The sequence below is a fragment of the Juglans microcarpa x Juglans regia genome, chromosome 8D (assembly GCF_004785595.1).
Source record: "Juglans microcarpa x Juglans regia isolate MS1-56 chromosome 8D, Jm3101_v1.0, whole genome shotgun sequence".
Taxonomy (NCBI): Eukaryota; Viridiplantae; Streptophyta; class Magnoliopsida; order Fagales; family Juglandaceae; genus Juglans; species Juglans microcarpa x Juglans regia.
Genome location: NC_054608.1, coordinates 32075805 through 32088971, shown reverse-complemented (window position 1 = coordinate 32088971; position 13167 = coordinate 32075805). Strand labels below are relative to the sequence as shown.

Sequence of the window (13167 nt, the reverse complement as noted above, 5' to 3'; positions counted from 1 at the left end):
ATTATTCGAGAAAGTCCCCCACCTTTGCCTTATGTGCTTCCACAACCCAACACCATGAGCCCCCCTCCCCTCATTAGAACACCAACCCCCCCTTGCAGACCCATACTTCGCATCAATTACCCCTTTCCATAAAGCTTCCCTCTCATGATTATAACGCCACAACCATTTGCCTAATAGGGCCTTATTAAAGGATCTAACGTTGTGAACCCCCAACCCACCAGCACTCAAGGGAGTACACACTTATCCCATCCAACTAAGTGAAATTTAAACTCATCCCCTAGTCCACTCCACAAAAAGTCACGTTGGAGTTTCTCAATTCTAGATGCAATGCTTATCGGGAGGGGAAATAAAGACAAGAAATATGTGGGAAGGTTAGATAGCGTGCTCTTGATAAGTGTGAGCTTCCCCCCTTTCGATAAGTATAACCTTTTCCACCCAGCCAGCCTACGCTCTAATTTCTCTAACACCTCCTCCCAAATTGTCTTGGCTTTAAAATTTGCCCTCAACGGAAGACCAAGATACTTTAACGGCAGCGAGGAGACCACACATCCCAATAAGCTGGCCAACCCACTAAGATTTCTCACCGCACCCACCGCAACCATCTCCGTTTTAGCAAGATTGATCTTTAACCCGGATATTGCTTCAAAACAAAGTAAGATAGCTTTTAGAGATTGAATATGTCCTGCATTATCCTCGCAAAACAGCAACGTATCATTAGCAAACAAAAGATGAGAAATAGTGATAAAGCCATGGTTAGAAGCCGCCGCTGAAAAACTTGAGAAAAACCCCCCCTCTACAGCCACCGACACCATTCTACTAAGTGCCTCCAACACGAGGACAAATAAGAGTGGTGAAAGTGGGTCACCTTGTCGTAGTCCCAGCGAACTATTAAAGAAGCCCACCGGATCACCATTTACCAAAACCGAGAAACAAGCCGTCAACACACAATGCATCATCCACCCCCTCCATCTTTCCCCGAATCCAGATCGACCTAACAAATAAAACAGAAAATCCCAGTTGACATGGTCATAGGCTTTCTCCATGTCCAGCTTACATAAAATACCTGGCACCCCCGACTTAAGCCTGCTGTCTAGGCATTCATTGGCTATAAGAACTGAATCCAAGATTCGTCTACCTCTCACAAAGGCATTTTGAAACTTAGAAATGATCTTGTCCATCACTGTGCTCATCCTGTCGGCAAGTACCTTTGCTATTATCTTGTATATGCTGCCCACAAGACTAATTGGTCTGAAATTTTGCACCTCTATGGCACCCACCTTTTTAGGGACGAGCAATAAAAGTAGCGTTTAAACTTTTCTCGAATTTTCCAAACGAGAAAAATTCCTGAAACACCTGCATAACATCTCCTCCCACCACCTCCCAACAAGTTTGAAAAAATGCCATAGTAAAGCCGTCTGGACCCGGGGCTTTGTCCTTGTTCATTTTTCTGACGACTAGTCGTACCTCTTCCTCTTCAAATGGTCTCTCCAACCAAGTCATGTTGTTTTGATCAATGGCCCCAAAAACTAGACCATCCACTTTTGGCCTCCATTCATAGGGTTTTGTCAACACTCGTTCAAAATGTACAGCAACGTGATCTTTAATTACGGCTTGATCTGAGGATATACCTTCATCTATAGTCATGGACTCTATGGCATTAAACCTCCTATGTGAGTTTGCAACTCGATGAAAGAACTTTGTACATCTATCCCCCTCCTTGAGCCACAAAGCTCTTGACTTTTGCCTCCACGATATCTCCTCCATTAATATCAACATTTCTAACTCGGATAATACTTGGCCTTTGCATTCATTCTCATCTTCAACACCCTCCAAACTTTGTAGTTCTTGTATGAGATTTTTTTTTTGTAATATTACATTTCCAAAAGTTTGTTCATTCCATGTCTTTAAATTCACTTTCAAAGCTTTCAGTTTTCCGGCCAATATCTTGCTTGGAGTGCCATCTAGTTGATATGAATTCCATCATTGCCTAACCAATTCCACAAACCCTTCAGTCTTTAACCACATATTCTCAAATTTAAAAGATCTTATCCCCCTTAGAATTCCTCCACAGTCTAACATTATAGGAAAATGATCAGAACATACCCGTGGAAGTCTCTTTTGACATACATCTGGAAATTGCGTTTCCCATGAGGGCGAAATGAGGAATCTGTCCAGCCTTGACCAAGCTTGGTTATTAGACCACGTATTATCACCTCCCATAAGAGGAAGGTCCATAAGTTCTAGCTCAGATATTAAATCAGAAAATTCCACCATTGCATGATTATGTCTCCCCTCCCCGGATCTCTCGCTGGGAAATCTTGTCACATTAAAGTCTCCACCAATTCACCAACGAACCTCCCAACAAGAACATAAGCCAGCCAGCTCATCCCAAAGCAAACGCTTTTCACAATCTAAGTTAGATCCATACACCCCAGCAAAGGCCCATACAAAGCCATCAACAGAATTTTTAAAGGAACACCCCACCGAATATTCCTACAAATTCTTCAATATTCTCCACCACCCTTTGGTCCCACATAACCCGAAGCCCCCTGCGAAGGTAAGTATGACCATCCTACATACTGACAACTCCAAATAATCCTTATTGTTCTTCTTGTAATAAGCTTCAACTTCGTTTCTTGCAAACAAATAATGTTCATCTTCCATTGTCTCAACAAGGATCTTATTCAGAGGCGTTTGTTAATCTCATTCAACCCCTTTACATTCCATATCAGAATTTTTGGCTTCATTTAACAACCTTACCAGCCCTCCCTTTATTCCTACCATGACTTGCACTCCCCTCTTTACTTACATAATTAATAGTCCAATCCAGCCGCTGCAGTTCTCTGTTTCTTTTTGGTCTTGCTTCCTGTTGATAATGACCTGCCTCAATGGCTATTAGCAATGCCCTAAACTGATCTGCATATCCCGCACACGAAATCCCCACACAACTCTGCAGTTCTTCCACCTTTTTCATAACCCAATCTGCAGGTAAAGGATGCATAATTCTTATCGGGGAGGGATCCTCCCCTGCAGGCTCTTTAACCTCAGGTTCAATATTGAACAAAACTAAGGAGCCTTCACCTTCACCTTTTTCACTTGCAAACTCATTCACCAGTGCTCCCATATCTTCAGAATCAGCCCATTTCTCACTCTCCCTCAGCATGTTCAGTGTTGGCTCGACATTCTCTGGCTCTCCAAAAATCTGCAGCTCATGTGTTATTTCACCAGCATTCTCCCTTACTACACCTCCAACCTTACTCCCCAAAAAATCCCCCTCTTCCATTTCCAACGCCTGCGAAACCACCACAGACTCTATCGGGTTCCGATTGTCTCCTTCTTCTTTCTCTAGCGACGGCAACAGCATTAGCTCTGATGTGCCACCAAACGACTCCCCCAGTGTCGGCGAAACTTTCTGTGTAGGTGGTGGCTCCGCTGTGTGCGTTGGCGCAGTCTTGCGACAACCTCCCGATACGCCGAAACCAATTCGGTTTTTAGGTTTCCAAACCCGATGCGGGCCTCCTGCCACGCCCAGGCCTTCCAACACTTCCTTCCCCTTAAACACTCCTCCAACGGGCCTTGCACTTGACCCAAGCCCATCCCAGCCCAATCCATTTTGAATTAATGCTCCGCACTGTTTTGATCCCTGCCCCCTGCCCTCTACTCCGCACCGTTTCATCCCCTCCTCTTTATCCTCCTCTATATACCGAATTAAACCAGACATCTGCCTTTGCAACTCTCCCACTTGGGCCTGCATCTCTGCCAGCGCCCGAAGTACTTCTTCCTTATTTGGGCAAACAATTCCCCTGCCATCGCCCCCTCTACGATGTACCTCTCCAAAGATAGGGACATCGCGCATGCTACTGTTAGCAGCAGACCTCGGTCTTGGTTTCTGCAGAGCCTCCTTATACGACTGCGACGAAGGTTGAGCTGCCGACGTCGCTGCCATCTTCATTGATGCCGGCCCAACGTGACAGCCTTCTCTGCCCTCCTCCTTCAAAACCTCTACCATTTTCCTCCACCCCTTCCCCTCTCTACCTTCAGGTATGATAATACAATTGCGTCGGCCCCCCCGTTTGTATTCTACTAGAGCCATGAAGAGCCCTTGTGCATTACAACTTCTCTGTGCTATGTAGCCCCTGTCTCCTTCTCTATGTGTAGAATAGAATCCCTTTCTCCCTAACTTCAAACAATCCTCTAGTGCTTTTGTGAACCACCATGCCGTGGCTAACTCCAAGTGAAGATTCTTTACCCACTTCCATCCCCTCTCAGTAATATGCACCCATCTTCCCTGCCTTACTACCTCAAAGTTCTTAAAATCAATACTAACAACATTCAACGTACCCATATCCTTCCCCATACTTACAAGAAAAACATCCAGAATTTTTATAAGTAACACTGACATCCATAACTACTTTTGTTCCTTAATGATAATGTCTCAAGGAAATATTGTAAGACCCCGTTTGGATAGTGAGATGAGATAAGATAGTTTTAGATGAAAATTGAAAGTTGAATAAAAATATTATTAGAATATTATTTTTTAATATTATTATTGTTTTGAGATTTGAAAAAATTGAATTGTTTATTATATTTTGTGTGAAAATTTGAAAAAGTTGTAATAATAATATGAGATGAGATAAGATAAACTACTTTCACTATCCAAACAGGGCCTAATTCATATGTTGGAAGAGTACAGATGAAGCCCATTTTTCTCCTCATAAATACTAGTGATTCTCTGTTTTTTTTTCTTAATAAGCGATTCCTAAAATGTTTTAGAGAACTAGCAAGTACTATTTTCAAAGTGTCATTCCAAATAATTTCAACCAACGGAATTAATTTTTAAAGACCTATTTTTTTAGGGTAAAGTAGCTTATAGTTTTTTATATTCTTGGAGTTTCAAAAAGAGTCTAGAAAGTTTGGGAAATATTAGTTTCATTAATATAATTGATATTTAATGTCTTCCTGGTGCACCTATAGGCTATAAGTCCGATATAATGGAGACTTGCGTAGTTGCATATCCAACTCTATGAAGTACCTTTCAGCAGAGTGTCACAATATTAGCAACTCACTTCTCTAAAAATGATCACGATAGAGTTCTATTTAACACACAGGAATACAAGCACCCAATCAGGGAGAAAAAAAGCCACAAGAGTCCCGTTACTAAGAACGCCCTGACATATTTTCGGCCCGTTACTTACAACACCATGACATATTTTCGGCAGTACATACTATGCAAAATCAGGATTTCGTCCTTATTGATCAGCGCTTTCCGATTTGGCGTAACTAAAGTAGCAAAGACAGCCGAGTACTAGTTTTCCTCATAATAATATATTTGCCTCGAGAGAATTATGGTTAGTAATTTTTCATATTCTTGGGAGTGTCATGATAAGTATAAAAAATATAGAGCCTATACATTGAAAAAAATTTATATGCTTGGAAGGTATGTGCTAGATATGTTCATTTGGGAAAAAAAAATAGTCAGACAACCACATTGGGAACTACTGCCGCTTGTCCACCATTAAAAATTGCTAATCTGAGCCTTATAGTTGAGCATCAAAATACTTTCGCAGTAGGAGTACTATAAATTCAGTACAATTATAATACGATTCAATCACAGAATAAATTACTCAAATTGAAGGTCCAGATTTCTTTATCTGGTGCATTGCAATGTGGAATGTTTTCACCAACAAAACAGCATCACCAACTGAGTGAGGAAGCCAGATAATCAAAACTAAGAAAAAGAAATATGGAACTTACGTCCTGTAAATCGGAGAGACTGATCAGGCAGAGAGTGGCGGAGACGGCATTGGCAGAATAGATGGCGAAGTTGACCCCACCATCACGAGCCGTAGCCCCAAACGGCGCCGGATAGCCTCGGGACACTAGGAAACGCCCGAGCATGGGCTTCTCGGTCACCACGGCAGTAGCAGTCCCGGCCTCGGGCCCGCCACCGTCTCTAGCACTCACAACCATCGAAGACTTGCTCCTTCTCGAATGAAGGCTGCGTGTATCCAAATTAGCGCTTTTCTTCCGCTTCGGAAATGTTCTCTTGGGATTGGTTAACAGTCGAGGCTCTCGAGGACGAAGCTTAGTGGCGCATGGGAAGCGTGAAGTACATGAAGCTAACTCCATTTGCTCGCTCACCGAGAGAGAAAGACACACTCAGAGATTCATGAAGAAATATCGAGAGAGAGGTGGGATCAGTGGCGTGGCTCTGATCTGATCGAGAGAGGTGTTTGTATATTTTTTGCAATCTGTTTCCTCCTTGGCGCTATATAGAGACGGGCTGGGTCACTTCTTCATCGTATCCCTGTCCTATTTCGGATGCTTGTGACCGGCTATTACTCCCAACTCCACCCAGCCCAAACTTTTATATTCGTACGCTGATGCAGCGCAGAAGATACTTTGCAACTATTCACGTTTTATCTCATTTAATTATTATAATTTTTTAAAATTCTTATATAAAATAAAATAAATAATTTAATTTTTTTAAATTCAAAAATAAAAATAATATTAAAAAAATATATTCTAATAATAATTTATTTAACTTTAAACTTTTATCTCAACTCATCTCATCTCATCTCATCTCATTTTATTTTATCTATGAAAACAAATAAAGACACGGTCTTGTTGCATGTCACGTGTGCGAAATAGTTCTATATTGGTTAATATGATAAAATTTGATTCATACAAAAACAGTTGTTTTTTTTAAATTCAACGCATGGGGTACCTTTATTAAGAAGAATCAAAACAATCCATCATTACAATATTTTTCATTCAAAATTTGCATAATGACCTTCCTCAATCCACACATTCTCTTCTGAATAAGAAGCCTTTGTAATTTTGTGAGGTATTATACACTATTAGCTTCTCTATGTATAAAAATATAATAATGCTACATACAGTCGTTAAATATACAAGTAACATGCAGTCATTTTGAAAAATAGTGAGATTCATTATTAAAAAATAAATTTCCTTTCATGTGAGTTCATATTTTTTTTATTTTTTTCAAAGTAATTATACGGCGTTGCACACTCATGACTGCAACTATCATTTTTCATAAAAAGTAACATTCCAACTTGGTCTTCCAGAGAGTATACTTCTTGCATCATCAATCACAGTGCCATATACTGTGCAAATTTCCACATTACAATTTGTTGCCTTAACTACCATATGGGAGTCACCTTCTAAAACCACTCTTGATGTTCCAACTTGAAGCATAAAACTATTTTCATTCTCAAAGTAAGAGCGGCTTCATGAGATGATTAATGTTTGAGCATAAAGATCCCAAGATGTCTCTTGCTGCATCTCTGATTATAACTCCAATTCCCACTTTCTTTGACTAGATATCCTCAACAACATCTCAGTTTGCTTTTACTGCCATATCGTTTGGCTTTTTCCAGTTGATCGAGTGTCTCTCAATACTACTCAAGAGTTTGTTCTCTTGTTAATGACTTAGAGCTAAGATAAATTCATTCAATCCTTATTTTGCAGCCTGAAATACCCTTCTTGGATCCTTAAACTTGTTTTCAAAAATTAGAAAATTTCTTCTTATCCATATCCTTCTCATTGTATATGCCACCAACTCTACCTCCTTAGCCTTCAAACACAATCAATTTCTTTCACAAATTCAAGAAATATACCTTTGTGCTAGACCACTTTTGAACTCGACTATCATGTTTAGCCCAAACATTAGTTGATGCAGGACAGCTCCACAGTGCATAGACAGTAGATTCTATTTCTCTTTCACATACTAGACACATGTTATTATCAATGATGTTTTTCTTAAAAAGATTTAAGTCTTCCATATGAAATGTTTTACCATACCTTGTACCCTTAAATCCCAGATCAACTGCCAACCACCTTCTGCTTTAGAAAAATTCAAGAACTCCCCTTTCAACAGTCTCACTCTTGTGTGCTCTAGGTGATAAGCACTCTTGACATAGAACTTTCCATTATTAGAAGGGCCCCATATCAATTTGTCCTCAACACCCAGTCTACTCAGATGAATGTTGTGTGTGATTTCAGCCTCTTTTTTTACTAAAAGTATCATTAATCAAAGTTTCCTTTCATTGACCAGTCCTGAATCAATAAGCTCTAGATCAATGATTTGAATCTTTGTCTAGATTTTTAATAGGGGATTGAACTCAATAGGAAGTGGGTATAGACAACCATTTATCTTTCCAAAATTTAATATTATTACCATTCTCAACTCTCCAAAACAATCATTCTTTAACCAAGTCTAGAGATAAACACAAACTCCTCTAGATCAATGATAGCCCATTGCCCAGCTTGGCATTTAACAACTTCACATGCTTTAAATATTTCTGCTTCATTATTTTTACAACTAGGGAGAGAGGATTATTCAACATCCTTCGACACTGCTTTGCAAGTATGGATTTGTTGAAACTTTCAATGTCTTTAAATCCTAAGCCCCCACTCTTATTCAATTCCCCCATCTTAGACCAATTCTTCCACTGAACTCTATTCTTATTGTGCTTATGGCTCCACCAGAATCTCGACATCATGAAGATAATCTCTCTTCACAACCATCTTGGTAAATTGAAAACACATGTAGGGAATGTTGGTATTGATTGTATCACAACTTTTATTAAGATTTCCTTCCCTACCTGAGATATAAAATTGTTCTTCCAACTATTAATTTTTACTCAAATTCTCTCCTTCAGATGCCTAAAAAAATTATAGTTGGATCCACCCATCATAGATGGTAAACCAAGTACCTTTCATAACTACCACAAGTTGACACACCAACTACTTGCAGGATTTGTTTTTTGACTGACATATCAGTATTGGAACTTTAAAAAATTGTGGCTTTCTACTTGTTCAAACATTGACCCGAGGCTTTCTCATACTTATTCAAGAGCCCGTGAATCTTTGGCCATTCAATGAGATTAGCCCTTCCAAAAATGACATAGTCATCTACAAATAGTAAGTGATTGACCCTTGTGCCACCACTTAAAACTGCCACCCCCTTGTGTCTCCACATATTTCAGATGAGTCAATTAAGGAATTCAATCATCAACAAACAAAATAAATAAGTATGGAGATATGTGATTCCTTTGCCTTATTCCTCTAGAAGGTTCGATGATTTTTCCAAGCTGGTCATTGACAATCACAGAGTATGTCACAGAAGTAACACATTACATGATTAATGAAATCCGTCTAACTCCAAAACCAAGCTTCCTCATTACAGCCTCCAGAAAACTCCAATCAATTATGTTGTATGCCATGAAGAGCAGTGTTATACCTATGAACGAATGCACAATTCTATGTATTGAGTGACAGTTCTATTTTATCAGTATTTTTTTAATTTAATTTTCAAATTTAAAAATTCTCCATTTTTTGTAACTGACATATCAGTATGTATGGTTATGTAACTAAAATTGTAAGTACAGATAACATTTTCCTTTTTGGGATTAGGACATGGATGGAATATAATGAAATATAGTTTAATTTTATTTACATTTTAAAATTTGAATATTATTATGTTAATATAAAGTGTGTGCGCCTTCTACCGACTCATAAATAAAGAAAAGAAAATTGATAGTGCGACTCTCAAATATGTCCATCAAGTATGTCTACTCATATATTTGAATATTTTTTTTTATTTTTAATGATAAAAAAAGTTACTATCAGTGAAATTGTATTTTTATTTTTATTTTTTCTTAATGATTAAAGATGTTTAAAAAATGTTTAAAAGAAAGAGAAAAAAAGAAGCCATTTACATTAGTGTGCATATTTGAGATGCACATTTAGTGCACCCTAACATTGTCCCAAAGATAATATAAAAGACTTGTATGCTCTCTGTATGGTAAGATTTGCTTGATCGGTTGCATGATTCAGGCGGTAAGATTTGCTTGATCGGTTGCATGATTCAGCACATAACCTCGATTAAATTCATTTAAAACTTTTATGAATCATACCATGCGTGGCGTCCTACTATCCGTGCCACTAGAAACAAGAGAAAAGCTGCTTTGCCTCTCTCATTTGACCGTTCAAGTTGATCGTTGGTTAAATTTTTTTTTTTTTAATTTAGTGATTAAAAAAGTAATTTTAAATATATTGGTATATTTTCTTTTATTTTTTAAAAATATTTAAATGTATTAAAAAAATATAAAAAAAAAAATATCCAGTAATAAAGGTGGGACGGCATAGTAGGAAACAATGTCATCTGGATATACTTAAATAAAAAATTGACCACATGAATAACAAAACAACAAAACCTTAAAAATTAATAAATAAATAAATAAAACTAACAAAAGGACAGTAAAAATGGGAGAATAAAGTGAAGCAAAACGCCTATTGGTTTAATTTCACAATTATTTTCATTTCATATTATCTTATCTCATATAATAATTATAATTTTTTTAAATTTCTATATAAAATAAAATAAACAATTCAATTTTTTTAAAATTTTAAAACAAAAATAATATTAACATCTATATTGTAACAATATTTTATTCAACTTTTAATTTTTATCTCAACTCATCTTATCTCATCTATAAAAATAAACGATGCCTAATCGAAAGTTTGAATGCAATAGAGTTTAAATTGAGTTAGATTTCATCTAAATTATGAGTAATTTAAGAAATTAAAAGGAAAAAATGTAACTTATTGACTAATCTAATTAAAAATGTTAAATTTAAAACAGAAAATAGCATTACTCGTCGTGGAATAAATAATATATATATATATATATATATTTTAATCTAAAAAGAGGTAAACTATCATCGGGTTTGATCTCAAGATTATTTCTTTGATATTATCTTAAAATTAGTGATTGTCTCAAAAATTAAATTGATGTGTGTAATCAAATATGTTGATTTTCTTAAATTCATATATTTTAATTGAAAATCTCATAACCTTTAAACACTTAAAATAATTAAAAGGAAAAAAAAAATTCAGTCTGGTCATCAATATGATTAGGGAATCCCACTTTAGTTTGACACTTTGCCAAACAATTGCTTTTCGAGATCTTGTAATTTTTTTTTTTTTTTTTTTATGTTATTTGTGGGAAGTGAAAGATATTTCAACAATACTTCTTATTATTAATCACGTTAGACAATTGCTTTTTTATTAATCAGGTTAAAACCTACCATTAAAAAAATTAATTTTTATATACATCCTACGTTACTCACTTTTTTAAAAAAAAAAAAAAAATGTACATGAAACTTCTATACCTATGACTGTACAAATCATACCCCACCTTAAAAGGTCAATAAATCTAATTTTCGAATTTTAATTCCAAACCGAGCATGCTATTAAGTCTACCACTCTTTGGACTGTTTAGACACTTCAAATAATTCAGAATATCTATAAAATATGGTAGGAAAATGGTTTATAAATTGTAGTGAAATTATTTGAGTTAAAATATTTTTATTGAATTTCGAGAAAAGACAAATAAAAAAGTTAAATAAAATTATTATAAAGTTAACAAATCGTTTAAATATTATTTTTTACTTTAAAATTTAAAAAAATTGTATTGTTTTTTATATTTTGTTTAGGAGTTTGAAAAAATTATAGTGATTAAATAATTATGATTAGACGAAAAAATTGAAAATTGAAAATTGAATTTTTTTTTGTGTTTGAACGATGTTTGAGAATGAAATATTGAAAAATATCTTAAATATTTATGTTATTAGCAAACAAGACCTTAATCTCTTTATTCAAAACCTTACATATTAAAAGAAAAATTGTGTTTTTGCTTGCCCAAAACTGATGACATTGATTCCTAATCAATATTCTAAAACTTAATCGATTCAGCCGCTCCTTTCGATTCGATATGCGGTTTGTTGATCATCACAACAAACTTCAGGTTTTTTTTTTTTTGTTTTTTTTTTTCTGGGTTACATAATTCAATGAATCATGTTGTTCTAACTTCTTTGGATGACAAAAAACAAAAAATTACAAGTTTCACATCAATTAGAATAAAAAAATTAATTATAATTGTAATAAATCTCATTTTTTTGCACCCATTACAAATGAATTTTCAAAGATGGAAGATCATAGAAGGAGAACGGAAGAATTTCCCTTGCAGAAACTTTTCAAAGAGCTATCATATAACCAAGCAAAAGTTTTCATAATATCAGCATAATATTGTTTTGATGCCCCAAAAAACATTGAAAAGAACATCAAAAACACCAAGGAAAAGTTCAACATTCATCTCATTGAAACCCATCCAAATCGCCATTAAAACTAAATGATGGGCTCAAGGATGGCTCCAACCAACAACCTCCACAAGTAATAGGAAAGCATCAAATTCTCTACCATCATATACAGTTCAATAACAAGAGAAAAAGAAGAAGGAAAAACGAACGAAAGAAAGCAATCAGGAAACAAGCAGTGTCAGACCCTCGCTTTCTGTAGCAGGGGAGTGGCCATGTGGAATGAACTTGACGACGCTGCTTCGTTGCAAGATTCAGAACCTATTTCCGAAACCAGCTTCAAGAAATCATCCAAACCAAACCCACGGTATTCACTCTCATCGGTCTCCAAAAGTTTCAGCATTTCTCCGAAAAACCCAACCTCGCAGGGCAGAACCAAACCGCCGGTTCTCTGAAACCCGAACTCTTCCTCGGCTTTCTTCAGAAGACCTACGAACACTGGTAGGTTCAGGAACCGAGTGGGAATCACGAATCGTTTGCGTTCCGGACCTACATAAAGCGCGATAAAACCCGGCGGGATGCGCTGACCGGAATCGGAGTAGGAAGAGGGACACGAATCCGTCCGGCGCCGGAGGTTCATGTGCTTCCACCGCAGCATGACTTGTTTGAGCCGCACGATTTGGCGGATTTTACCTACCCGTTTCGTGGAGGTCGCCATGAGACTCGCACCAAGAGCGAGAGAGTCTCTACCAACTTGTATAAGAGAAGTTGCGAGACAAATTTTAAAACGGAGGGCACGTATAGAATAGGAGCTCATTATTGTATGTAAAAGACTAAATTACCCTGCAAGTTTCTATATTCCTAAATAAAAAAAATAAAAAACAAATCTATTCATCATCTCAACTCCTATAATCTTTCCATCATCTCATAACGTGCATTAGATAATAAGTTTACAAGTAAAATGTAATAAATAATTTTTAATTACCTAATATCACATCATAAGATGATAGAATAATGATGAGAGTTGGGATGATGAATAACATTA

At 36.5% G+C, this 13167-nt stretch overlaps 2 protein-coding genes across 2 annotated transcripts in view; both read right to left on the bottom strand.

The window, feature by feature from the left end:
- LOC121242480 (isoamylase 1, chloroplastic) overlaps positions 1-6247 on the bottom strand; it is a 30146-nt gene extending 23899 nt beyond the window's left edge. The window contains exon 1 of the mRNA XM_041140322.1: positions 5755-6247. Coding sequence (XP_040996256.1) covers positions 5755-6129 — 375 coding nt within the window. The 5' untranslated portion in view covers positions 6130-6247. The remainder of the gene's footprint in view (positions 1-5754) is intronic.
- Positions 6248-12363: 6116 nt separating this feature from the next.
- On the bottom strand, positions 12364-12840 carry LOC121242431 (indole-3-acetic acid-induced protein ARG7-like). Its single transcript, XM_041140289.1, has one exon. The coding sequence runs from the start codon at positions 12838-12840 to the stop codon at positions 12364-12366; it is 477 nt and encodes a 158-aa protein (XP_040996223.1).
- Between the last annotated feature and the right edge of the window lie 327 nt (positions 12841-13167).

Coding starts and splice junctions, on each gene's coding strand:
- LOC121242431 (XM_041140289.1), bottom strand. CDS start 12,840: ATGGCGACCTCCACGAAACGGGTAGGTAAAATCCGCCAAATCGTGCGG.